The 26,935-nt window shown below is 38.1% G+C and overlaps 2 protein-coding genes across 12 annotated transcripts in view; both read left to right on the forward strand.

Moving 5' to 3' along the window:
* Positions 1-25,944, forward strand: part of LOC111549202 (serine/threonine-protein kinase Sgk3) — a 194,759-nt gene extending 168,815 nt beyond the window's left edge. For all 11 annotated transcript variants that reach the window (XM_023222321.2, XM_023222316.2, XM_023222319.3 and 8 more), the window contains 7 exons: positions 4,769-4,881; positions 4,977-5,013; positions 5,801-5,887; positions 7,998-8,093; positions 11,755-11,910; positions 15,392-15,481; positions 23,310-25,944. In XM_023222321.2, the coding sequence (XP_023078089.1) occupies positions 4,769-4,881; positions 4,977-5,013; positions 5,801-5,887; positions 7,998-8,093; positions 11,755-11,910; positions 15,392-15,481; positions 23,310-23,480 (750 nt within the window). In that variant the 3' untranslated portion in view covers positions 23,481-25,944. The remainder of the gene's footprint in view (positions 1-4,768; positions 4,882-4,976; positions 5,014-5,800; positions 5,888-7,997; positions 8,094-11,754; positions 11,911-15,391; positions 15,482-23,309) is intronic.
* LOC111549204 (calmodulin-alpha-like) lies at positions 1,316-2,446 on the forward strand. Its single transcript, XM_023222330.1, has one exon. The coding sequence runs from the start codon at positions 1,391-1,393 to the stop codon at positions 1,838-1,840; it is 450 nt and encodes a 149-aa protein (XP_023078098.1). The 5' UTR covers positions 1,316-1,390; the 3' UTR covers positions 1,841-2,446.
* Positions 25,945-26,935: the final 991 nt, after the last annotated feature.

Genomic DNA, 26,935 nt, shown 5'->3' on the forward strand with positions numbered 1-26,935 from the left:
ACACACACACAAACAAAAAAGGCTTTATGATAAAGTCTGTTTTGGAAATGTTTCATGTTATATCGTTTCTTGATGATTCACAGTATGCCTCAGCATGTTAAAGACTTTGAGAAATTCTGTCTTATACAAAGTCAGGATATCTTTGTTTTTTTTTTTTTTTTTTTTTGAGACAGTCTCGCTCTGTCACCAGGCTGGAGTGCAGTGGTGTGATCACAGCTCACTGCAGCCTCAGCCTCCTCAAATCCAGGATATAAGATGAGAGAATTTTTTAAAACCATGCAGTCGGCCGGGCGCGGTGGTTCACGCCTGTAATCCCAGCACTTTGGGAGGCTGAGGCGGGTGGATAATGAGGTCAGAAGATTGAGACCATCCTGGCTAACATGGTGAAAACCTGTCTCTACTAAAAATGCAAAAAATCAGCAGGGCGTGGTGGTGGGTGCCTGTAGTCCCAGCTACTCGGGAGGCTGAGGCAGGAGAATGGCGTGAACCCCGGGAGCGGAACTTGCAGTGAGCCAAGATCGCACCAGTGCCCTCCAGCCTGGGCTACAGAGCGAGGCTCTGCCTCAAAAACAAACAAAAACACCATGCAGTCCCCTTTTTTGTTTCAACTAATCTCTTAAGTATTATGCAAAACTCTGATTCAGATGGATATTGAAATACACTTTGGGAAATGCTGCTATTATAATAATTATAATAATAACTTCCATTGAGTATTACTTAGTATCCATCACTCTGTCTCTTTGTACATATAATTTTACCTTCACAACCACTATAGTAAGACTGAGGCACAGAGAAGCTAGGTAGCTTGTAGAAGTAATGTGGTTAGTATCAGAGGCAGGGATTGAACTCAGGCAGCCTGATTCCAGGATCTAGGCAGCTGACTTCTCAACCCTCACACCTTTCTAATTTGTTTGGTCTTTGACCTGTGAATGTCTTAAAAATCATTTTAACTAATAGGTATTGTCATATCTTTACAAAGGGATCTTTCATCCCCCAATCTCAGAGCAGAAAATCACTGTAGATTTTCTGTAGTACATTTAACTGTAGAATAAAGGGAACTATAAGGAAAATTAGTTAATATTCTGCAAAACCAAAAGATGGTCAGACACACCTAGATCATTTTAGGGAAAGATTGTAAAAAGAATGATTATTCACGTTTATATATCTGTGACAAAAGTCCCTTAAGGCCAGGTGTGGTGGCTCAACACCTATAATCCCAGCACTCTAGGAGGCCGAGGTAGGTGGATCGCTGGAGCCCAGGAGTTCAAGACCAGCCTGGGCAACATGGCGAAACCCTGTCTCTACAAAAAAATAACAAAATTAGTCCAAGTGGAGTGAGCGAGCTGACTGGTTGTGTGGTCGCGTCTTGGAAACCGGCAGCGCTTGCAGCATGGCTGACCAACTGACCGAAGAGCAGATTGCAGAATTCAAAGAAGCTTTTTCACTATTTGACAAAGATGGTGATGGAACTATAACAACAAAGGAATTGGGAACTGTAATGAGGTCTCTTGGGCAGAATCCCACAGAAGCAGAGTTACAGGACATGATTAATGAAGTAGATGCTGATGGTAATGGCACAATTGACTTCCCTGAATTTCTGACAATGATGGCAAGAAAAATGAAAGACACAGACAGTGAAGAAGAAATTAGAGAAGCATTCCGTGTGTTTGATAAGGATGGCAATGGCTATATTAGTGCTGCAGAACTTCGCCATGTGATGACAAACCTTGGAGAGAAGTTAATAGATGAAGAAGTTGATGAAATGATCAGGGAAGCAGATATTGATGGTGATGGTCAAGTAAACTATGAAGAGTTTGTACAAATGATGACAGCAAGGTGAAGACCTTGTACAGAATGTGTTAAATTTCTTGTACAAAATTGTTTATTTGCCTTTTCTTTGTTTGTAACTTATCTGTAAAAGATTTCTCCCTACTGTCAAAAAAATATGCATGTATAGTAATTAGGACTTCATTCCTCCATGTTTTCTTCCCTTATCTTACTGTCATTGTCCTGAAACCTTATTTTAGAAAATTGATCAAGTAACATGTTGCATGTGGCTTACTCTGGATATATCTAAGCCCTTCTGCACATCTAAAGTTAGATGGGGTTGGTCAAATGAGGGAACATCTGGGTTATGCCTTTTTTAAAGTAGTTTTCTTTAGGAACTGTCAGCATGTTGTTGTTGAAGTGTGGAGTTGTAACTCTGCGTGGACTAAGGACAGTCAACAATATGTACTTAAAAGTTGCACTATTGCAAAACGGGTGTATTATCCAGGTACTCGTACACTATTTTATTGTACTGCTGGTCCTGTACCAGAAACATTTTCTTTTATTGTTACTTGCTTTTTAAACTTTGTTTAGCCACTTAAAATCTGCTTATGGCACAATTTGCCTCAAAATCCATTCCAAGTTGTATATTTGTTTTCCAATAAAAACATTACAATTTTAAAAAAATAATAATAACAAAAATTAGCCGGGCATGGTGGCATGCCTCTGTAGTCCTCAGGAGGCTGAAGTGGGAGGATTGTTTGAGCCCAGGATGTCACGGCTGCAGTGAGCCATGATCACACCACTGCACTCCAGCCTGGGTGACAGAACAAGACAGTGTCAAAAAATAAAAAAAAAAATCCCTTAAGACTCTTCAGTGTGGAGGCAAGATTATGCATCTCTCAGGCATCCTGATTCACTGATGCAGGTGACCCCGTATTGTTTTCACCTTGAAGGTTTTCATTTAATTTTGTGTGTGCCTGAGTGCTGACAGGTAAAGAGAATTTATTGAGGCTTGGCACTTTGCAATGATTTTACATGCATTATGTCAGTAAATCACAACTCCTTCAGAAGACACTATTATGCCCGTTTAATGAAATTTTCTTTCTTATTTATTTATTTGTTTATTGAGATAGAGTCTCTCTGTCACCAGGCTGGAGTGCAGTGGTGCGATCTCAGCTCACTGCAAGCTTCGACACCCTGGTTCAAGCGATTCTCCTGCCTCAGCCTCCCGAGTAGCTGAGATTACAGGCATGTGCCATGACGCCGAGCTAATTTTTGTATTTTTAGTAGAGACAGGGTTTCGCCATGTTGGCCAGGATGGTGTCGAACTCCTGACCTCATGATCCACCCACCTCGGCCTCCCAAAGTGCTGGGATTACAGGTGTGAGAGACCATACATGGCCAAGATTTTCTTGTTTATAAATAAGAAAATTGAGGTTCAGAGAGGTTAAATAACAGTCTCAATGTTACAGTGTTCTGATAAGTGTCAGGCCCTGGATTTAACCTAGATATCTCAACTGCAGAGCCCATTCTTAAGTGCCACCTTGTGTCTTTGAAATGTTCATGAGAAGCATCTAGTGCAGGTGAGATCCCACTGCAAGCTCCCTGCTTTATGTGTGGTTTCTTCGTGCTCTTTTAGGGCTCTGCTTCTGAGACCTTTTTGTACAGTGACTGCTCACTGGCAAAGATTGAAAGAGGTAGGCTTGTCATCTGAAAGATGCAAGATAATGAAAAAAGGAGAATAAAATACAATAGAATGCCAGGGTGGGTGGAGGAGAAGTTGAGTGGGTAATAGGTAAAAAAGGGTTAAAGATGAAGAGAAAAGTTAGAGGCAGGAGGAGTGTGGTTTCCATACATTAATACTCTTATTTTCCCCCAGTGTTCATACTTAGAAATTTTAACCTTGACATATGAATACTTAGCTTTGTATACTACCTCGTGTCTTTTTCAGAGCAAAGTAGAATAAAAACAAGTAGGTTTTATGATACTCGGCAGATAAGCCTCTCTGAGCCTCAGCTTCCTCATTGATTTTCTACATCAAAGTCATTGGGTAAAGTCCACATAGGAGACATCAACTTTAAGGTGGTGGTTAAAATCAACAGAATGGATCAAGTTACCTGGGAAGGGTATTTGGAGAAAAAATAACAGTGGACCGAGAACAGAAACTGTGTCATCCCTGCATTTTCCGAGGCCAGAAAGGAGCAGAGATGGAATTCACCAAGACTCAAGGAGAGATTTTTATCTTCGAAGCCAAGGGACCCAGTGGGAACTTCCCCCACGCAGTAACCTTAGTTAAAGGCCAGGTTATAAGAAATAAATTAAAAATTAGGAAGTATAAGAAATGAACTAGAGAGTCCAACTGCTGTTTAGCTGCAACCAGTTGCTGCTGCTGTGAAGAGTAGGCCTAATGGTCCAGAGCTTATCTTTTTTTAAAAAAGAAACTAAAACCGTGAATTTTTACCCCCAAATTCCCAGTTTTTAATGTTACCAACTAATTCATAGTTTTTGAAAAACAGTATTTGGCTCAAGTAAATTATATCTATGGAGATACATACTCATATGGTTATATTTGTTCTCCTGGGCACTAGTTTTTAATCTCTGAATAGTGTTTTGTTTTGTTTTTTTCAAATGGAAAACATAGTCCAGAAAGGTTCTGTAAGATAATTACATGGCAATATCAAGATCATTGATCTTCATTGATAATCTTTTCCAGAGCAGTTGCCTGGAAGGGTGAGGACATTATTGCATTGAGTAGTAAATGGGAGATGAGTGACATTAGCAAGGGTAAACAAAGACACGTGGTTAAAGAGAGAGAATGATTGTTAGGTGGGGGGATGGATGAAGGGGAGTCACAGTTCTGTGCCTTGTTATGTTTTTAGCTCACGTTCAAAGTAACAAAGAACAATTCCTACCTTGTATTTACCAAATATATTTGTCTAATGCTATGTGTGAATGATGCTAACATTCTGTCTCTCCTACTCCTCAACCAATTTTACAGCTTTTTTTCCACTTACAAAGAGAACGGTCCTTTCCTGAGCACAGAGCTAGGTTTTATGCTGCTGAAATTGCTAGTGCATTGGGTTACTTACACTCCATCAAAATAGTATACAGGTACAATTTTTAAATATACTTGTAAAAATTACATATAACAGTATTTTATTTCGGTTTGTATTCAGTTTTGCTTTTCCTTCCTTTTAATTTGGTAGAGACTTGAAACCAGAAAATATTCTTTTGGATTCAGTAGTAAGTATTCTCTTTTAAAAATCTACTAGTTCTCAATTTTTGTTGTTGCTTTTATGCTTAGTGCAAAAAAAGTCTCAGAGATTCTGAACTGTGTTATTTTATTTATATAACATTCCCCAAATGACAAAACTGTAGAGATGGAGAACAGATTAGTGGTTGACAGGGTCCAAGGGGATAGAGAGTGCAAAGATAAAGGGGTAGCATTAGGGAAGTTCCTTTGCAATGAAATAGTTGTGTCTTGATTGTGGTGGTTGTTACATGAATCTATATATCTGTATTGCTTAGAGCTAAGCACACACACAAAGCATGCATGTAAAAAGTGAAAACTGAATAAGGTTGACAGTCTGGTTAATAGTATTTGTACCAATGACAATTTCCTCTGTATGCTATTTTGCAATTTCCTGTGGATCTATAATTATGTGAAACTAAAAGGATTTTTAAAACTGTTAATTTATTGGCTGGGTGTGGTGGCTCACACCTGTAATCCCAGCACTTTGGGAGGCCAAAGTGGGCGGATCACTTGAGGTCAGGAGTTCAAAACCAGCCTGGGCAACATGGCGAAATTAGCCAGGTGGCATGCACCTGTGGTCCCAGCTTCTCAGGAGACTGAGGCATGAGAATTGCTTGAACTCAGGAGTCAGAGGTTGCAGTGAGCCGAGATCGCATCGCTGCACTCCAGCCTGGGCAACAGAGTAAGACTCTGTTTCAAAAAAAAAGAAAAACTTACTGAAAAATTGTCAATTCCTATTTATGCACTCTTTTATCTTACCGCCCCTGTATTTGTCAGGGACATGTTGTCTTAACAGATTTTGGGCTTTGTAAAGAAGGAATTGCTATTTCTGACACCACTACCACATTCTGTGGGACACCAGAGGTAAGAAATATATCTCATTGTCATTCATATAATCATGTATAAAATGCAAATGTGAATTACAGATTGCATATATAAATTTAAAATAAGAAAAGTAGAATAAAAACTGTCATTTCAGCTTCCAGCCAGCTGGAAATATCTGATAATCATGCCTTGATAGTTGGGTATTTTTAACTGTGATTGTTAGATACCGCAAGACCCTTTTGAATAATCCAACAAATATAAATTATGTTTATTTGTTTTTAGTGTGAGAAGTTTACCTTAAACTTCTTTACACATTTAATTATATTTCTTTTTTTGTTTTTGTTCTAAAATAAATATTGTAGAAAATTATATTTCTAATCCTTTAAAAATCACAAATTAGTGATGAAAGTGTTCTTTTTGTGAATGTGTTAACAACATTGAATCACACACTTTAAATGGGTGAATTGTGTGGTATGTGACTATTTTAATAAAGCTGTTTTTCTTTTAAAAAATGAGCTAAAGCAAATATGGCAAAATATTAACACTTGACTATATCTCAGTTGTAGTTTTTCTACATTTGGTTACATTTTCTACATTTTGGTTACAAAAACCAAAAACATTGGTTTTTCTCATTTTTTTTGTATGCTTGAAATCTTTTGTAATAAAATTAAGTGTTTACTTACCAGAAGAAAATAAAGCAGTGGATATGGAAAAAAAATCACAAATCAGAATTTATTTACCAGACCATCCCATTTTCTAATCATGTTAGCTAGCAAAAAAAGTATCTATTTTTGACAATAATAATAATCCTTACAAATCATGTAAAACCTTTATTATTCATACTTCACACACAGAAACAAGTTTGGTTTATTTTAAACTGTCCAAATTCCAAGGTATTTATAATGATTGTAGGTACCATGTAATATTTCATCTTTATCGTGGAGTACTTGCAAATACAATGTTGAAAATGTGTGAGAAAATGGCTTCTAATTGAGTTCAGAAACTTAACTAAAAGTATCTCTAAGTAACAAGTATTTACCTTGAAATGAGTTTTTCCTTCTTTTTTCTATCTAACCCTGGCGCTTGTATATATTTATAACCATTCTGTTTTGGTTTATATATGAAGAAACATTTTTTGTTATTGTATATTAATTTCATAGTTAAAATATTTTGCCATTTCTTTAGATCACATAAAAAAGCTTAAGAGGAAATTACTTTCTTACGTGTATTTCATATGGGAAGAGGTAATATATTTTGGAATGTAAAATTCGAGTTCACTGTCTTAGATGTGTTAAGTTGTGATGAGTCTAAATTTCCTGCAAATTAAAATGTAAATAGACATCTACAACTTACACAAGTTTTCTAAATAATATGTTAGAGAATTGCTGTTATAATTCTCAAATGAGAATACAATTCATTCTTTTTTACTGAAAAGAAAAAAAAAGGATTATAATTGCTACATTAACAATTCTTGCTAGGTGCTGTAGCTCATGCCTGTAATCCCAGCACTTTGGGAGACCAAAGTGGGCAGATTGTTTGAGCCCAGAAGTTCTAGACCAGCCTGGGCAACATGGCTAAACCCCTGTCTCTATGAAAAATACAAAAAACTAGCCAGGTATGGTGGTGCATGCCTGTAGTCCTAGCTCCTCGGGAGGCTGAGGTGGGAGTATCACCTGAGCCCAGGAGGTCGAGGCTGCAGTGAGCTGTGATTGTGCCACTGCATTCCAGCTTGGGCAACAGAGTAAGATCCTGTCTCAAAAAAAAAAAAAAAAAAAAAAAATGTATTTAAGAGGAAAACATGAGTAATGACCAAATGAACTTCTAAGATAATCTTTGAAAGACTTTCCCCACAAATACCTACTTCACCTATTGAGAATTACAGATTCTACCTTCACTATACTCTTTTATTTATTTTAACTATCTCACAGTTTCCGAGGAGAAATGCAGAATACATGTATTTTGAAGTGTCCTACGTGATGTTACCTAAGAACCACTGGTGTAGACTGAGAATACCCAACCCACTGGAAATCTAGATAATTTGGTTTTAGTATGATAGCAACAACTAAAATTTATTAAATTTCTCAATTATTTATAAATTTTGTCTTGATTTGTTTACCAAGTTGCTCTCATATTTTATTATTTTCTATAGTACCTTGCACCTGAAGTAATTAGAAAACAGCCCTATGACAATACTGTGGATTGGTGGTGCCTTGGGGCTGTTCTGTATGAAATGCTGTATGGATTGGTATGTATTTCTATATCTCTTTATTCCAATGTATTCTCATTGATTTGATTGTCTGTCTGTCTCTCTCTCCCACCTTAAGAATCTCATGGACACTTAGATAGCACTAACAGAGCAGTAATAGCCTGGTTTAATGAACTCAAAACCACATTAGGAAAAAGTACAAAAAGAGGCTGGGCATGGTGCCTCACCCTGTAATCTGAGCACTGTGAGAGGCAGAGGCAGGCAGATCTCTTGAGGCCAGGAGTTTGAGACCAGCATGGGGAACATGGCGAAATCCCATCTCTACTAAAAATACAAAAAATTATCTGCCTATGGTGGTGCATACTGTAGTCCCAGCTACTTGGGAGATGGAGGCCCAAGAATCGCTTGAACCCAGGAGGTAGAATTTGCAGTGAGCCAAGATTGTACCAGTGTACTCCAGCCTAGGTGACAGAGGGAGATTCTGTCTCAAAAAAAAAAGGACAAAAAAACTCCTTTTTATGTTGTTACCAGTTTTTTTAAATTAATATAATTGTTTCTCTGTTATACTAATAACTATTTCAGATGTTCTCACCCCTGGCATTTTTAGAAATAGACACCTGGTTGTAATATTAAAATTATCTGCTTCCATTCAGTAATATTTGAGTAAATCAAATATTACTCTAATTTTAAGATAATGAACAGAAAATGATTTTTGCATTTATCAATAAATTACTGTATTTAAGAAGATAAGGTATTTTGGTTTTTGCTTTTTATTTTGTTTAATAGATTTAATTAATACATAGGTGCTCAGCTTTTCCCATCATTGAAGATCACTCTATTCACATCCCTGAAAACACCATGTCTTAAAATTTTTCTTGAAAAAAAGTGATGTTTATGCAGTCAGTTTGCCCAGTTCTTAGTTAAAGACACGTAGGCTGGCCAGAACTTCTGATTAACAAGAATAAAGTTTTTTCACTACATTGAGTTAATGTTATTCCAACCCAAAGCAAACAGTGTAGGCATTTTAGTTAGCTCAAATAGCTTTAGCTCAAACATGTATGTTTTTCTGTAGGCTTTATGACATGTTTAGAACAGTTTCTAGACTCCTTTTGTGGTCCCCTAAGTGTCCAGCAGCCTTGTGCTGGGAACGATGTGCAAATCCCTGAAGCTGCTGCTACGTGTAGCGCTGATGTTAAATGCCGCTGTCAGCCAAGACCTGAGCTGAGTGTCTGTTTGCTTTTCATTGAAATGTGGAGCTTACAGTTAAATTCAGAACATGAAGTACATTTCAGAGCATTTGTTTTATCTTGCTAGTTTCGAATGATAGATTCCTGTGAAAGCCAACACCATCTCTTCTTTGCCCTTGACCGTGACCTGCATGTCAAAAGATCTAGTTGTCTGGTTATGCTGCTGACTTAAAACATTGGAAAGCCACTTTATACCTGATTTCCCTTTAAGCACTGTTTATTTGCCATCTTCATATTTCAGAATCCTTCTAATTTATTTAGAGGACTTTGACAACATATCATTGCACATAAAATGCAGTTGATTCAAAAGAGGACATTTGAAACATATATTTTATTAATCAAACTTTTACTGATTGTTTTAAAGTGTTTTATTTTGGCCAGCTGCAGTGGCTCACGCCTGTAATCCCAGCACTTTGGGAGCCCAAGCAGGCGGATCACCTTAGGTCAGGAGTTCAAGACCAGCCTGGCCAACATGGCAAAACCTCATCTCTACTAAAAATACAAAAATTAATCTGGCACAGTGGCGTGCCCCTGTAATCCCAGATACTTGGGAGGCTGAGTCAGGGGAATCACTTGAACCCGGGAGGCGGAGGTTACAGTGAGTGGTGATCATGCCACTGCATTCCAGTGTGGGCAACAAAGCGAGACTCTGTCTCAAAAAAGACCAAAAAACAAACAAAAAAAAAGAGTTATATTTTAAAAGATAAGCTTTTTCTTTCCTACATAAAGGAAAGGAAAAGTGACAAGCCTATAAAAGTCCCTTAACTTTAAAAACTATGTATACTTTATTATTTTTACTTTTTTTTTTTTTTTGAGACAGTCTCACTGTGTTGCTCAGGTTGGAGTACAGTGGAATGATCACGACTCACTGCAACCTTGACTTCCCAGGCTCTGATGCTTCTCCCACCTCAGCCTGCTGAGTAGCTAGGACTACAGGCATGCACCACCCTGCCTAGCTAATTTATTTATTTATTTATTTGTATTTTTAGTAGAGACAGGGTGTCGCCATGTTGCCCAGGCTGATCTCAAACTCCTGAGCTCTAGTGATCTGCCCGCCTCAGCCTCCCAAAGTGCTGGGATTTCCAGTGTGAGCCACTGTACCTGGCCTCACTTTTTATTTTGTAAACTTCTGTATTGTCTAGATTTGTTACAACAAGCATATATTACTTTTCTAATTTTCACAAAAGGAGACTAAAAAGAAAAAAATGTCATTTTAATGTTTTAGGTCAGATTAATCTTATTTTATAAAAATACTAGTAACTAATATTTAAGAGGTAAAAACAAACCCACAAGGGTAAAATGTTAGAGACCAGTCCTCTGGTGAATAAATTGGGAGGTTTTTGGGAAAAAAAAATAAACAGTAACATTTTACATGGTAATTCCCTCTTTGGAAAAATGTTTCTGGTGCTCTGGATACATTAATTCAAAAGGAAGTAGTTTTGTAGGTTACATATTACAACCTTGCAGATAGAACCTGAGTAGCATGATAATCTTCCTTCCTCTTATTCCCAGAGTACAGAAACCTGTACAGCTCATTTTTTTTTTCTCAAAAGTTGTTTGTTTGTTTATTTATTTATTTATTTATTTTATTTGAGATGGGGTCTTGCTCTGTGACCAAGGATGGAGTGCAGTGGCACAATCTCAGCTCACTGCATCCTCCACCTCCCAGGTTCAACCAATTCTCGTGCCTCAGTCTCCTGAGTAGATGGGACTACTGGCCTACACCACCATGCCTGGCTGGTTTTTTATATTTTCAGTAGAGACAGGGTTTCACCATGTTACCCAGGCTGGTCTTGAACTCCTGGCCTCAAGTGATCTGCCCATCTCATCCTCCCAAAGTGCTGGGATTACAGGTGTGAGCCACCACGCCTGGCCTTTATTTTTACTTTAAATCTTTATAATTAGATAATTAGCTAATGCTTGTGTTGAAGCCATACCCCAAGTCTTTTGGCTGTCACGGTGGCATTTTTAATTCTGCAGAGTACAGTCATAATATTATCTCTGTTGTAAGTACCTAAGGAACATTATCTACAGGCCTCCATCTCTACTAGAAATTCCTTTGTTTTAGTGAGTTTATTCCCAAGTCTGAAATTAATGTTTGATCTGTCTTGAACTTCCGTTTCCGATGATTCTGTCATTATGTATACGATAAGGTTGGTCATTTTCTCTAAAACAGATACTACTACAAGTTGTATATAATTTAACAGCTGTCTACAAGGTGCTATTGAATGAACTGGCTCTAATTTATTCAGTAAACACTTATTAAGCTCTGAGATGTGTTGGGTTTTAGAATCTCTTCACTTCAGGAAGCCACACTGCAGGTATCTACACGACCTAAGAGGTCCATACATTTTTTCAACTGACTGCTCCCTCAAGATCAAAGCCATTTTAACCCCATTTTCGCATAATTTGTTTACCACTAAGTTTTATTTTGCTTTTTTTTTTTTTCTCAGCCTCCTTTTTATTGCCGAGATGTTGCTGAAATGTATGACAATATCCTTCACAAACCCCTAAGTTTGAGGCCAGGAGTGAGCCTTACAGCCTGGTCCATTCTGGAAGAACTCCTAGAAAAAGACAGGCAAAATCGACTTGGTGCCAAGGAAGACTTTGTATGTAACAGCTTTCCCAGCTCCAGCTTTATTTAAGCTTATTTAAAATTTGGAAATAAAGCTTTATTTTATATGGTATTTAATTGAATGAATACAACACGAGCTGAATAGCAACATGGAAAAAAAGCATACTTGTCCCCATAGTTTTCACCTGTGTTTATATAAAACTATATAGTATTTAAAGCATTTTCTCTTGGATGCACTTTCGCCCTGTCCACCACATACACTTTCGCCCCCTGTTATTTACTTGATTTTCATTTATTACAAATTCCCCTCCTCTTCTTTTTAAAAAGTGTTGTGTGGCATATTTTCACTACCTAAACTTTCTTTTGCTGTTTTTATTGCTAAATAATACTAACATTTTCATGAACTAATAACACAGAGACTAACCAACTAGTAAGCTTTTTGTTGAGGGTTTGGGACTATCTAAACATCTAAATCATTTCCTTTAGCAGGAATTTGTGAAGTGCCTCTTGTCTGCATGAGGTAATGTCTTTTGACTTGAACACTAAATCGCTTTTTTTTTTGGAATTTGGTGAGACCTTCTTGAGATAATTAGGGAATCTGCATGTTTGTTTCAAATCAGGGTAATTAAATTTGTAGTGTAGTTACTGGCATTATGTTTGTGTGTCAGTAAATTCACAAAATATTAAGAAATATGAACTTTTAAATTGCTTTCTCAGATATTCTTGGAGGCTGCTTATCAGTCTTGAACTTGAGCTGTGAATAAAAGACTTTGCTGCTACTGCTCTACGCCCCGCTCCCCAGTTCAACTGGTAGCTCTGCCAACAACTTCCTTTCCGTTGTTCCAGACAGTCTTGCTAATATTTCACACCTCCTTGTCCCTTGGTCCATTTATTGAATTCATTGATGGAGATTGCAGCTCTAGATGAATCCAACTATCATCTCGTGGGCTGCTGAACAGTGCTAAAGAAAGTAACAAACTGGGCATATTGGAAGCACTGTGAACCTCGTCTGTGCTTCCCCACTGTCTGGTAATACTCTTTGTTTCTCTGTGTAGCTTACTCTCCTCCTCTCTATATTAACTATTTCATACCTTCTCTCCAGACTTCCCAGATTCCCTTTCTTCTTCTTCACTTTTAACAGATGATCTTGCCTTCTATTTTGTAAGGAAAATAGAATCATCAGAGTGGAGCTAACTTAGCTTCCTGCTATCAAATCCACACGCCTATCTATATAAACCTGCAGCATCCTGTCATTTCCTTCCTCCTGTTGTAGTGGAAAAGGTCTGTTTCCACCTGTGCACTAGATCCTGTCCTTTTGTAAGGAACCCTGTTCATGCTTGTTTGTTTGTTTTGCACAAATAACTGCTCCCGTTTTTTCTGGTTCCTTCCAGTCAGTAATTAAATGTTATCAAATCTGTTGCTTCTTAAGCCAAAAAAAATCCCTCAGTCTTACTCTCCTGAGAGGTATTACTCTATCTTCTTCCCTTCTTAGCCAAACTTGTTGAAAGTTTTCTTTGTTCAGTCTCCCTTTCCCAAGCTCTTTCATTTCTCAGTCTACCACAAAATAGCCAGGAGAATTGCTGGATACTTCTTTTCTTCAACTTACGCCGCCCTCAGCAGCATTTAAACTTGGCAACACTCTCCTGTTCCCTAGGCTTCTGCAAGAGCACACATACGTCTCATCTCAGGCTTTTCTTTCTGTATTTCTGGACCATTCTCCATCACCTCCTGTGTAAGCTCCTTTTCAACCTTCAGGTGTTGCGGTGCCCTGTTGTCCTAAACCCTCTATTCTTCTGTGCTGTCTTCCTGGGCAATCTCAATTGATCCCATGGCTTTAGTTATCTATGTGTTTTCATCTCACACATTTATATCTTTTCTTTACTCTTCAGCCCTCTCTTCTAAACTCTAGACTTACATAGTATCTGCCTGCTCACCACCGCCACTTGGAGTTCTTGAGAGTACCTCAAATGCCGCTATTGTCCCCCTGTGCTCCCTTTTGTATTAAAGGACATCACTGTCCATGTGGCTGTTCAGGCCAGAAATCTGAGAGGCATTCTTGATTTTTCCTTCTTCCTTACTTCCATATTCAACAAACAGCCAGGTCCTGTTCCGTTTGCTGCCTAAATCCCATATCCAGACATTTCTTTCTAGCCCCACTGCTGCTACTCTTTTCTTACTATTTGTCATCTTTAGTCTGGTTACAGTGGTAGCTGCTTTTCCTTTATCTGGTCTTGTCTTGACTCTTCAATCTAATTCTCTCTGTAGCCAGGGTGGTGTTTTGGAGGACTTTTTTTTTTTTTTTTTTTTTTTTTTTGAGACAGGGTTTTGCTCTTGTCGCCGATGCTGGAGTGTAGTGGTGTTATCACAGCTCAACTTCCCAGGTTCAAGTGATCCTCCCACCTCAGCCCCCAAATAGCTGGATTACAGGTGCGTGCCACCACACTATTTTGCAGAGATGGGGGAGTCTCATTGTATTGCCCAGGTTGGGTTTGAACTCCTGGGTTCAAGTGATCCTCCCACTTCGGCCTTCCAGAGTACTGGGATTATAGGTGTGAGCCACTGCGCCTGGCCCAGGGTGGTGGTTTAAAAAACATTTCTCACCAACCTGATGCTTTAAAAAACAAAAAAAACACGTTATGATGGTACTCTCATGACTAAATCCCCTTGATGGCTTCTTGCGACCTTACAGCAAAATCCAAAATGTTTAATGTAGACCTGATATGATACAGCCAGTTTAGCTCTTGAGCTTCACCTTATGTGACAGTCTCATCCTTCCCTACACTGCAGCCATATTGGACTCTCATTTTCTTGACCATACTAACCTCTTTGCCACCTCAGAACCTTTCTGGAACATGCTCTCCCCATTCTTTTGTCTGGCTGAATTCTTACTCATTTTTCAGACCTCTGATGAGATACCATTTTCTCCAAGAAGTCTTTTTTAACCCACCAAATTAGGTTGGATCCTGCTTTACACACTCCCATGGCACCTTGAAGGAAAAAAAGCTAGAGTCAATACTGTGCCGTTGTTTGGTAATACCAACCCTGAGTGGGATATTTTTTATTAGTAGAACTCACGACAGATTTTATTTCTACTCTACTATATAAAGCTCTCTGCCCAACTTCTTTACCCCCCCCCCACTCCAGTAATAACGCTTATTCTTTGTACCTCTGTAGTGCTTTATTCTTTTCATAGCACTTTACATCCATACTTTACACTGATCCTTAAAACATACTTCTCCTGAAGTATTTAGGGCAGAAATGTTATCCCCATTTTACCAGTGAGGAAACTGACTGTGAAGAGAATACAACTTAAGTTTAAGTAGATCATTCTAAGTAACTTTTTTTCAGTCTTTCTATTGCTTACATGAATAACATCATTTTGCTACACAAATAACATACACATGTTCCTAAAAAGAGTCATTGAGGGGGAAAATAATAGTGTGGCTTCATAAAATTATGCAGTTAGTACTTAATATATTCTTCAGCATTAGTCAAACATTTTTTTAATATTCCAGCTTGAAATTCAGAGTCATCCTTTTTTTGAATCACTCAGCTGGACTGACCTTGTACAAAAGAAGATTCCACCACCATTTAATCCTAATGTGGTAAGTATATATCCAAATCTTTCTTTCTAAAATCATGAAACATAATAGCAGTTCATTATAATTTTCAGACTAAATCTCAGAATCACCTGAGTTAAATGGAGTCATTACCTAAATATTTGTGAAATATGTCCCTCAGGGTTGTCTAGTATAACTGATAACTTTGGGGAGACCAGTAAGATTATAGTTAGATTAGCTTGATAAAAATATCTTCCAGCACAGTAATTGTAAAGTGTTTCTTTGGAGTATGTATAAGAAAAGAATGAACTCAGTAAGTCAGCCAGGTATGGTGGCTCACACCTGTGATCCCAGCACTTTGGGAGGCTGAGGCGGGCAGATCACTCCCAGCACTTTGGGAGGCCGAGGTGAGTGGATCACTTGAGGCCAGGAGTTCAAGATCAACCTGGCCAACATGGCGAAACCCTGTCTCTACTAAAAATACAAAAAAAAAAAATTATCCGGGTGTGGTGATGCATGCCTTTACACTCCCAAACTACTAGGGAGTCTGAGGCATGAGAATCACTTGAACTCAGGAGGTGGAGATTGCAGTGAGTCAAAATTGCTCCACTGCACTCCAGCCTGGGTGATAGAGCAAGACCCTGTCTCAAAATAAAATTGAAAAAAAAAAAAAAAAAAACAGGTATAGACAAACATTAATAAAATAATATTAATGTAAATTGTTACTTTTTTAGGAAAACAATAGGATAGTATTATAAAAATGTTCGTGTTAGCTAGACTTATTAAATCTATTTGATGGAAACATTTCACCTAAAGATAATTTGTTTAAAGCAAAAAGCCACATTATAGATGAGCTTTATACTATTAACAGTGGTGGAAAATTTTGGAAGATACAGTAAATATATAACAACAGGAAAATTGTTAATAATCATCAGTAGGCCAGTAATGATGTTAGTAACTAATGATAGCTTCCTTTGTATATGGATATACACTTTATATGTGTTATAATATATAAGTTACTCTTCAAGCTACCAGCTTACTACTATTACTGTTTTTCTTATTACACATTTTATAAATGAGGAAATAGAAGCTCAGAGATTCTCATAGCTGGATGAAAAGTAGTAGAGCCAGGATTCTAATATATGCATGATTCCAGAGTCATTATTCTGTTTCCTTATGTGCTGTTGTCTTTTCTTGTTAAATTATATAAAAATGAGCAAACACTTAGAAAATCCTTATAAAGTTACATGAAAACATGGTAATTACAATTTTTGTGACTTATAGCAGTAAAATTAAGGATAAGGACTAGAATAGAATATAAACCAAGATTGATTTGGAGTTTTAAGATCATAGGTGAATTTAAGTTTTTTGATGTTGCTGTAAAACCTAAGGAATACTTTTTTTTTTTTTTTTTTTGGAGACAGAGTCTTGCTCTGTCGCCAGGCTGGAGGACAGTGGCGCAATCTTGGCTCACTACAACCTCTGCCTCCCTGGTTCAGGAGATTCTCCTGCCTCAGCCTCCTGAGTAGCTGGGACTACAGGGGTGTGCCACCACGCCTAGCTAATTTTTGTATTTTTAGTGGAGATGAGGTTTCACCATGTTGGCCAGATGGTCTCGATCTCTTGACCTCATGATCTACCCGCCTCAGCCTCCCAAAGTGCTGGGATTACACGCGTGAGCCACCGTTCCTGGCCAGGAATACTTTTTTAATAAATTAGAGCAGATAAGGAGATCAGGAAAGTATTATTTAATAGTCTACCAGGCTTTGTTCAAGGTTAATTTCTATACATAGCTCCTAGCTGGTATTAATAGGTGTAATATTTGACACCTACATACATAATATTTGTAGACTGACTTATTTCATGTAGTGCATCCAGGAATGATACCATTAGGAATAATTTTGGTCCCAAATTTGTAGAGTTTGTGGTAGGAAATTAAGACTCTTAAGAATTATTTTTCTCTTTAAGTATCTTAGCAGAATTTAATTACATTCAAATAAATATATCATCAGGCATGCTGAATTAGGGACTCCTAAGTGACATTGGAAATGGATAGCTCCAGCATTGGATCCCTGCTCTTCTCTGATTAACTAGAAGTTAAGCTTCTCTATATTTATTTTTTCTTTCACAGCATGAGCTGTTTCAGGTAACATTTGTAAAGCACCAGAGTGCATTGCACACAGTAGACAGTTAATTAGTAATATCTTTTTTTTTTTTTATCATTTTCCCTCTGGGAATTTTTCCGTTAAATATTTATTGGTAACTTGGTTAGAAAACACAAATAAGTAGAACATAGGCTCTGTCTTCAAGAAAATTACAGTTAAGGGGATAAAATATATAAAGAGAAGAGTTAAATAATTATATATTTAGTGCATATCAGGCATTCAGTGTTGTAGAATTAAAATATGTAATATGAGACAAAACAGATGCCTCATAATAACTTATGGTTGCATCTGTGGGGGAAAAACAGTTGACAGAAATAATCTTTGATGCTTATTCTTTCAGTGAATAAAATAAATTAGTTGATTTTCCAGTCTGCTTAGTGTTTTATATTTTAACAGGGTAGTTACTAGGAAAAGAGAGAGTGGGATTATTGACCATGCTAAGCTTCAGTATTCCTATGATGAATGTTGCTAGCAGTTAGTGAGAATTATTTCAGAATCTAACAGGTTGCATAAAATATTTACTTCAATTATACGTGTCCAACTAGTCTACATTAAAAAAGGACTGGAAGCAGTTTATCTCTCTGTTTACAATGGGTAAAAACGCATTCTGGATTCTCTTTTTTAGCCCACAAAATTGAGGTTATACTGCTAAATGTTTAATTTATCCTAATAAGATTTGGTTGCTTAATTTTATTCTCTCAGCAGCTGATAGAGAAAGGATAAGAGCAGTGACCTAAAATGGGTTAATACAATGAATGGGTACATTATTATATTTTAATCTTTTTTTTGGCTATAAAATTCATCAACAAGTAGTTTTTGACACTTTGAAAGATTTCTCATTATACCATTTCAGAACAACCAACACAAAACAAGTACCTCCAAAATAAGCCATATTCATATAGGATTTCATTGAAGCTCCATCTGAAATCCTCTAAATTACTATGAAGCATATCCTAACATTCCATTCTGTGTTAGGTACATCCAGGTTTTGATCCTTGCCTCCACTTTAATCCTCAGAAAAACTTACTTTGTTGCTGGTTTCATTTTGGCATCTCTTGGAATACAAATTGCTCAGGTTTTTTACTCCATTTTTGAAATACTGACTATTCTGCATAGCTAATAGTTTACAGTTCTGTGGCCTCAGTCCCTGCTTTAGGAATATCTGTTTATTATATATGAAATTTTGGGAAAGTATGAAAACAAAATTGACTGCTTGTGGTGGGAGAGGGCTCACCAACATTTAAAATTAGAGGTTCCCCCCAAATAATCCTTAAAGCAAAAGTATAGCATAAAAAATAATGCCTAAATTTAAAAGTATGGCATAGTCCTGCCCTGAGGGGGTAGATGTGGTATGCAGCTGTGATAGGAGTGGCTTGGCCATGCTCCAAGTGGATCATTCAGAAGCCACATCTGAGGGGTGGGTCTGGACCTGGGGAGAGGCTGGCATCATTCTAACAATTCTGTAAGCTGAAAGAAAATATTCATTGCTGGGTCAGTGAATCACTCTTATTAATGGTTGTTAACACTAGCTAAGTGTTAAGGGATTGGATGTGGTAGGAAGGGAAATACTATGAAAATACAAGGGTCTGAAAAGGACAGATTGGAGTAAGGATGCTTATTAGTACCAGGACATAGTTATGCTGTACATTTCCAAGTAGAGGGGAGAAAAAAGGAATTAACTTCTAGTGTGTGCCCACTGTGTGCCCAGCATTGTGTTAGGTCCTTGATTGCATTCCCAAACCCTCTGAAGAATTAAAACCTAGGTATGGGCTGAACACAGTGGCTCATACCTGTAATCCCAGTACTTTGTGAGGCTGAGGCAGGTGGATTTTTTGAGCCCAGGAGTTCCAGACCAGCCTGGGCAACATGGCAAGACCCTGTCTCTTAACAACAACAACAAAAAGTGAAAAATTAGCTGGGTTTGGTGGCACGCACCTGTAGTCACACCTATTCCAGGTACCTAAAAGTAACCCTTGCAAGACCTGAGATAGTATTTTTGTGTATAATCTTTAAGTGAAGAATGCTTTTTAAAGCACGACCCAGAAGCCATAAGAGAAAAAAGTTGGTAGATTTGACTACATAAAATTTCATTTCATGTATTGATTGATTGAGACGGAGTCTTGCTCTGTTGTCCAGGCTGGAGTGTAGTGGCGTTATCTCGGTTCACTGAAACCTCCGCCTCCCAGGTTCAAACTATTCTCCTGCCTCAGCCTCCCAAGTAACTGGGACTATAGGTGTGCACCACCACACCCGGCTACTTTTTGTATTTTTAGTAGAGATGGGCAGAGCCCTCACTCTTTTTTGTTGTTGTTTTTATTTATTTATTTATTTTTTGAGATGGAGTCTTGCTCTGTCACTTTTTAAAGCACGACCCAGAAGCCATAAGAGAAAAAAGTTGGTATATTTGACTACATAAAATTTCATTTCATTTATTGATTGATTGATTGAGACAGAGTCTTGCCCTGTCACCCAGGCTGGAGTGCAGTGGCACGATCTTGGCTCACTGCAACCTCTACCTACCGGGTTGAATTGATTCTCTTGCCTCAGCTTCCCAAGTAGCTGGGACTACAGGTGCCCACTACCATGCCCGGCTAATTTTTTGTATTTTTAGTAAAGACGGGGTTTCATCGTATTAACCAGGATGGTCTCGATCTCCTGACCTCGTGATCCGCCTGCCTCGTCCTCCCAAAGTGCTGGGATTACAGGCATGAGCCACCATGCCTGGCCCGCCCTCACTCTTAATAAAGCACATAGTACAGGTTGAGTATCCTTTATCTGAAATGTTTGGGACCAGAAGTATTTTAGATTTGGGATTGTTTTTTGGATTTTAGGATTTACTTACTGACTGAGCATCCCAAATCTAAAAATCTGAAATTCAAAATGCTCCAGTGACTGTCATGTAGATGCTCAAAATTTTTGGATTTTGGAGCATTTTGGATTTGGGATGCTCAGCTTGTATTATTCCTGTCAGTATCAGCCATGAGCCATGAGGGCATTATACAGGCAAGTCAGAGAACATTGCCATCATTTGAGTACCTTCTACATGTTAGATTCTGGAAATTTTATTTATTAACACATCAGATGCTTGCAACAACCTGAGGAGGTAGGTGATAGTAGTATTACTTTATGGAAGCAGAAACAAGCTCATAGAGATAGAGTAGTTTATATAACGAATTACACAACTGTAATCCCAGCACTTTGAGAGGCCAAGACGGGCATATCACTTGAGGTCAGAAGTTCGAGACCAGCCTGGCCAACATGGTGAAACCCTGTTTCTACTAGAAATCCAAAAATTAGCTGGACATGATGGCACATACCTGTAGTCCCAGCTACTCAGAAGTCTGAGGCATGATAATTGCTTGAACCTGGAAAGTGGAGGTTTCAGTGAGCCAAGATCACGCCACTGCACTCCAGCCTGGGCAACAGAATGAGATTCTGTCTGAAAAAAAAAGACAGCTAGCAAATTTTGTAGCCAGAATTCAAGAGCCCATGCCTGAAGGATTGTATATAAGAATTTGATGAGGAAAAATACATACATATATACATACATATAAAATTTCTGGCATTCTTTGTCTCTATGGGGGATTTTCTCATATGGGAGGATCTAGCATTCTGGGTTTTTGTGGTCTCTGCTCAGTCTGTATATGTACGAGGCTATTATCCTTTGCTTATAATATCTGTTCTGAATTTCTATGAGTGCACCCTCAGTTAGACTTAATGACTTGAACATTTTAAGGGTTCCCTTCCCTGTAGAGCAGAAATAACCTAGAAATTCAGGGATGGACTTTTTTTTTTTTTTTTTTTTTTGAGACGGAGTCTCGCTCCGTCGCCCAGGCTGCAGTGCAATGGCGCGATCTCGGCTCACTGCAAGCTCCGCCTCCCAGGTTCAGCCATTCTCCTGCCTTAGCCTTCTGAGCAGCTGAGAATACAGGCGCCCGCCACCAGGCCTGGCTAATTTGTTAGCCAGGATGGTCGCGATCTCCTGACCTCGTGAACCGCTCGCCTAGGCCTCCCAAAGTGCTAGGATTACAGTCGTGAGCCACCATGCCCGACCAGGGATGGACTTTAAGAGTGAATCACCTGAATTTGTATCCTAGTTTTTGTCTACAAATATATTGGGGCTGGGCATGGCGGCTCATGGCTGTAATCTCAGCACTTTGGGAGGCTGAGGTGGGAGGATTGCTTGAGCCCAGGAGTTCAAGACCAGCCTGGACAACATGTTGAGACCTCGACTCTACTAAAAATAAAAAATAAGCCAGGTATAGTGACATATACCTGTGGTCCCAGCTACTTGGGTAAGGCTTAGGCAGGATGATCCCTTGAGCCCAGGAGGTCGAAGCTGCAGTGAGTTATGATTGTGCCACTGCATTCCAGCCTGGGCTACAGGATGACACCCTGTCTCAAAATTTGTGTGTGTGTGTGTGTGTGTGTGTGTGTGTGTGTGTGTGTGTGTATGTGTGTGTGTGTGAAAGGTAGAGTCTACTAGCTTGCATCAGATTTGTAAAGGAAAATTAAGAATGACTGTCTATGAGCTTAAGCAGCCATCATGCTTAGTTTTCATATCAGGACTCCGTAGCCCTCCAGAGCTAAGAGTGCCCTAGTCAAATGCTTTATGACATTCTCTGTAGCACAGTAAGAGTCATCTTTCACAATTTTGCTTATAACCAATAACCTCATTAAATAACTGATAACAAAATTATAATTTTACTTATAACTGCTTCATTTATTCATCAGAAGGCTTTACCTACCCATAATTGAGAAACCAGATGGATAGGCATTTTATGGAAATGCAAATACAAAATGCTATCCTGAAAACCTACCTGAGACCTTTTTCTAAACTTGGGTGTAGTGAGGCAGTGATGGGTAGAGAGAAAGGGGATCAGTGACAAGCCTTGAGATTTAAATTAACAATGAATCTCTGTCTGTGAGCCTTCCTTACCTTTCTCTCTCCTCCCCCAACTCAAAAAGGACCTAACTGTTAGAACAAGCCTGTTCAACCCACGGTCTGTGGGCTGCATGCGGCACAGGATGGTTTTGAATGAGGCCCAACACAAATTCTTAAACTTTCTATAAAACATTATGAGACTTTTTTTGCGTTTTTTTGTTTGCTTTTTAGCTCATCAGCTATTGTTAGTGTTAGTGAGTGTGGTCCAAGACCATTCTTCTTTTAGGGTGGCCCAGGGAACCCAAAAGATTGGACACCCCTGTTCCAGAGGGACAGATAACTTCACCTAAATAATAAAGGTCAGGAAAGGAAGAGCAGAAAAGTGTTTCAAGGGAATGAATTAGGAAGACATCTAAACTTGCCAGCAATAAACACACAAATTCATAAAGGAGTTGTAATAAAAGACTAAATTGGGCCAGGCGCAGTGGCTCACACCTGTAATCCCAGCACTTTGGGAGGCTGAGGCAGGTGAATCACGAGGTCACCATGTCAGCCTGACTAACACGGTGAAACCCTGTCTTTACTAAAAATACAAAAAGTTAGCTGGGCGCAGTGGGTGGGCGCCTATAATCCCAGCTACTCAGGAGGCTGAGGCAGGAGAACTGCTTGAACCCAGGAGGCGAAGGTTGCAGTGAACCAAGATCGCGCCACTGGCACTCCAGCACAGGTGGCAGTGCAAGACCCTGTCTCAAAAAAATAAATAAAGGATTAAATTAATGAAAGAAAAGCTAAGGTGAATAATACTGTGCTTTTGATGTTTTAGGCTGGACCAGATGATATCAGAAACTTTGACACAGCATTTACAGAAGAAACAGTTCCATATTCTGTGTGTGTATCTTCTGACTATTCTATAGTGAATGCCAGTGTATTGGAGGCAGATGATGCATTCGTTGGTTTCTCTTATGCACCTCCTTCAGAAGACTTATTTTTGTGAACAGTTTGCCATTCAGAAACCATTGAGCAAAATAAGTCTATAGATGGGACTGAAACTTCTATTCATGTGAATATATTCAAATATGTATAACTAGTGCCTCATTTTTACATGTAATGATGAAAACTATGAAAAAAATGTATTTTCTGCTATGTGCAAGGAAAAATAGGGCATTTCAAAGAGCTGTTTTGATTAAAATTTATATTCTTGTTTAATAAGCTTATTTTTAAACAAAATTTAAAAGCTCTTATTCTTAGCATTAACCTATTTTTAAAGAAACCTTTTTTGCTATTGACTGTTTTTTCCCTCTAAGTTTACACTAACATCTACCCAAGATAGACTGTTTTTTTAACAGTCAATTTCAGTTCAGCTAACATATATTAATACCTTTGTAACTCTTTACTATGGCTTTTGTTATCACATCAAAACTATGCAATTGGTACATGGTTGTTTAAGAAGAAACCGTACTTTTCCATGATAAATCACTGTTTGAAATATTTGGGGAAAAAAAATATTTGGTTCATGGTATGATCAAAGTGTAAAAGCATAATGAATACATTGGCTGCTAGTTAACATGGAATAACTTTATTCTGCAGATCATTTAAGAAGTAACAGGCCGGGTACAGTGGCTCACGCCTGTAATCCCAGCACTTTGGGAGGCTGAGGTGGGTGAATCACCTGAGGTCAGGAGTTCGAGACCAGCCTGACCAACATGGAGAAACCCCATCTCCACTAAAAATACAAAATTGGCCGGGCATGGTGGCGCATGCCTATAATCCCAGCTACTCAGGAGGCTAAGGAAGGAGAATCGCTTGAACCCGGGAGGCGGAGGTTGCTGTGAGCCGAGATCGCGCCATTGCACTCCAGCCTGGGCAACAAGAGGGAAACTCCATCTCAAAAAAAAATGAGTAACAAAAGGAAATTATTTGTTTTTGAAGTACCAATTCAACTTTGTGGATTATTTTTCCTCTGAAGGAAAAGAAAAAGTTTAATGGTTAGGATTTTTAAGTATTCCCAAAGATCTGAAGGGTAATAAAATGTACTGCTGGATTTTTTAAGGTGGTACCAAAAATGAATGTCTCTCTGTCATATATTTATATTACAAATACATTGTGTTTATGTCTGTTCATCTTTTGAATGTTCAGTATGCTATTAAGTCATTCTAAATCTTTGTATTTGCTTTTGCAAATAGGTATTTCAAAGCTCTTTTCCTAATTGGTTAAGTAAAATAAAAAATTGAGTTTTCGAGTATTTGCCTAATTGGGAATTAAAAAGTAGAATAACAGGCCAGGCATGGTGGCTCATGCCTATAATCCCAGCATTCTGGGAGGCCGAGGCAGGCAGATTATTTGAGCTCAGGAGTTTGAGACCATCCTGGGCAACATAGTGAAACCCTATCTCTACAAAGAATACAAAAATTAGCCAGACATGGTGGCACAGATCTTTAGTCCCAGCTACTCTGGAGGCTGAAGTTAGAGGATGACATGAGCCCAGGAGATGGAAGTTGCAGTGAACTGAAATCGTGCCACTGCACTTTTCAGCCTGGGTGCCAGAGCGAGACCCTAGTTAAGAAAAAAAAAAAAAAAAATTGTAGGTCAGTGTAAATGTGTATAGTTTTATTGCAGTGTAACAAAAGCTGAAAATCAGGCAGATGTGTATTCAGTATCTAATTCAATATATCTTAGAAAAAGTACAGGAAACAGACCTTAAAATCGTAACCTACCAACTAACTTACATGCTTATAAAAGTGAAGGAGAATAACTGGCTGGGCATGGTGGCTCATGCCTATAAAATCCCAGCACTTTGGGAGGCCAAAGCAGGAGGATCAGTTGAGCCCACGAGTTCAAGACCAGCCTGGGCAATGTAGTGACACCTCATTTCTATTTATTTAAAAAAAAAAGAATAACTACAGAAGAACTTTAAAAAATTAAAAATGAGCTTACCTTGGATTCTTGGCTTAGAGTAGAGGTTTTTTTAAGTTATGTAGGAAACATTTTTGTAAAAGTTTAATGATCCACGTTAGATGCTCCAAGAACAAGCATCCCTTCCATGTATGTCTTGAGAAAGAAATCATGAAAGCATTTCTCACCAATATTCTTTGGCTTAAAAGTGTTTAGCAGAATTGCGCAGTGGGGGTGGCAGTGTGCTTTTCTTATATTAATAATATTTACATCCAATACACTGAATCTTCCTTTAGAGGTAAGACTTTAATATCTACACTGTAAATATTTGGTTTATTTGGCACTACTGTAAGTTTAGTTTTTACACAAAGCTCTTATTATAAATCAAAATAAAAATTGTAGTTTCTTGTATGATTTTTTGTACTCATTCATTCCTGTTAAGCTGCCAAAAATTAAAGTGCAATATTGTATATTTTTAAGAACAAATTTAAAATAGAATTTTGATGTTTCTCAGATCACAAGAAACACAAATCTATATAGTATAATAAAATCAGCAAAAAAATCAACTAATGTCTCTCATTATTTGAAACTGAAATTGGTAATGGTTGCAATGGTCATTATAAAATGAATTATTTATATGTGAGGGAAAATAAAATTTGAACAAATTATTTGGACACATGAATTACTAGAATATCATAGGCTTATGTGTATAACATTCAGAGAACAAAATGTTTTCTAAGTTTCAAGTTTATCTTTTCTCTCATAGCATAAGCCTTTTAGGAAAATGTATACCCTTCGAATAACCATTTCATGGTTATTACCAAAATATACCAGAAGGTCTAAATGAAGACTCTATAACATTTTTCATGTTACCCATACCTCCCATTTTATTGCATATGGTATAAAATAGGGCTTCCCAACCATTGTTGCCTCATAATACACACTGAAAATTACCAAATTTGTCACACTTGGGGAATAGGTGCCCAACGATGCAGGCAGTGGTAGCAGATCCTCTGTGTGAAGTTTTCATATGCAGTTTACAAAGAAAGCCAGCAAACTGTTCAGATATGATTTAAGAGGAATTAGCATTTGAACGGGGGCTTAAATATTCTGAATTTTTACCATTGAAAAATTTATCATTACCAATATCTTTAGCATGTTTGTAACAAATATAGTGATTTTCCACAGTCAAATGATACTACAGTACACAAATATTTTATAAGTCATTCTTTTGTATATAATGTACTCTATTAAAAGGAATAGATGTGCAGGAGCGTTTTTGGTAATGCTGTAATGACCTTTTCAAATACAGTGTTAAAACTAATAACTTCATCCCTCATACAAGCAGTTTGGAAATTAAGTCTGTTTTTGAAGTGGGATTTCCCATTCATTGATTTATCGAGACTGTCTCACCCTGTTGCCCAGGCTGGAGGGCAGTGGTGCAATTTCAGCTCACTGCAACCGCCATCTCCCAGGTTCAAGTGATTCTCGTTCTTCAGCCTCCTGAGCAGCTGGGACTACGGGCATGCACCACCACACCCAACTAATTTTTGTATT

Source organism: Piliocolobus tephrosceles, chromosome 7 (assembly GCF_002776525.5).
Source record: "Piliocolobus tephrosceles isolate RC106 chromosome 7, ASM277652v3, whole genome shotgun sequence".
NCBI lineage: Eukaryota > Metazoa > Chordata > Mammalia > Primates > Cercopithecidae > Piliocolobus > Piliocolobus tephrosceles.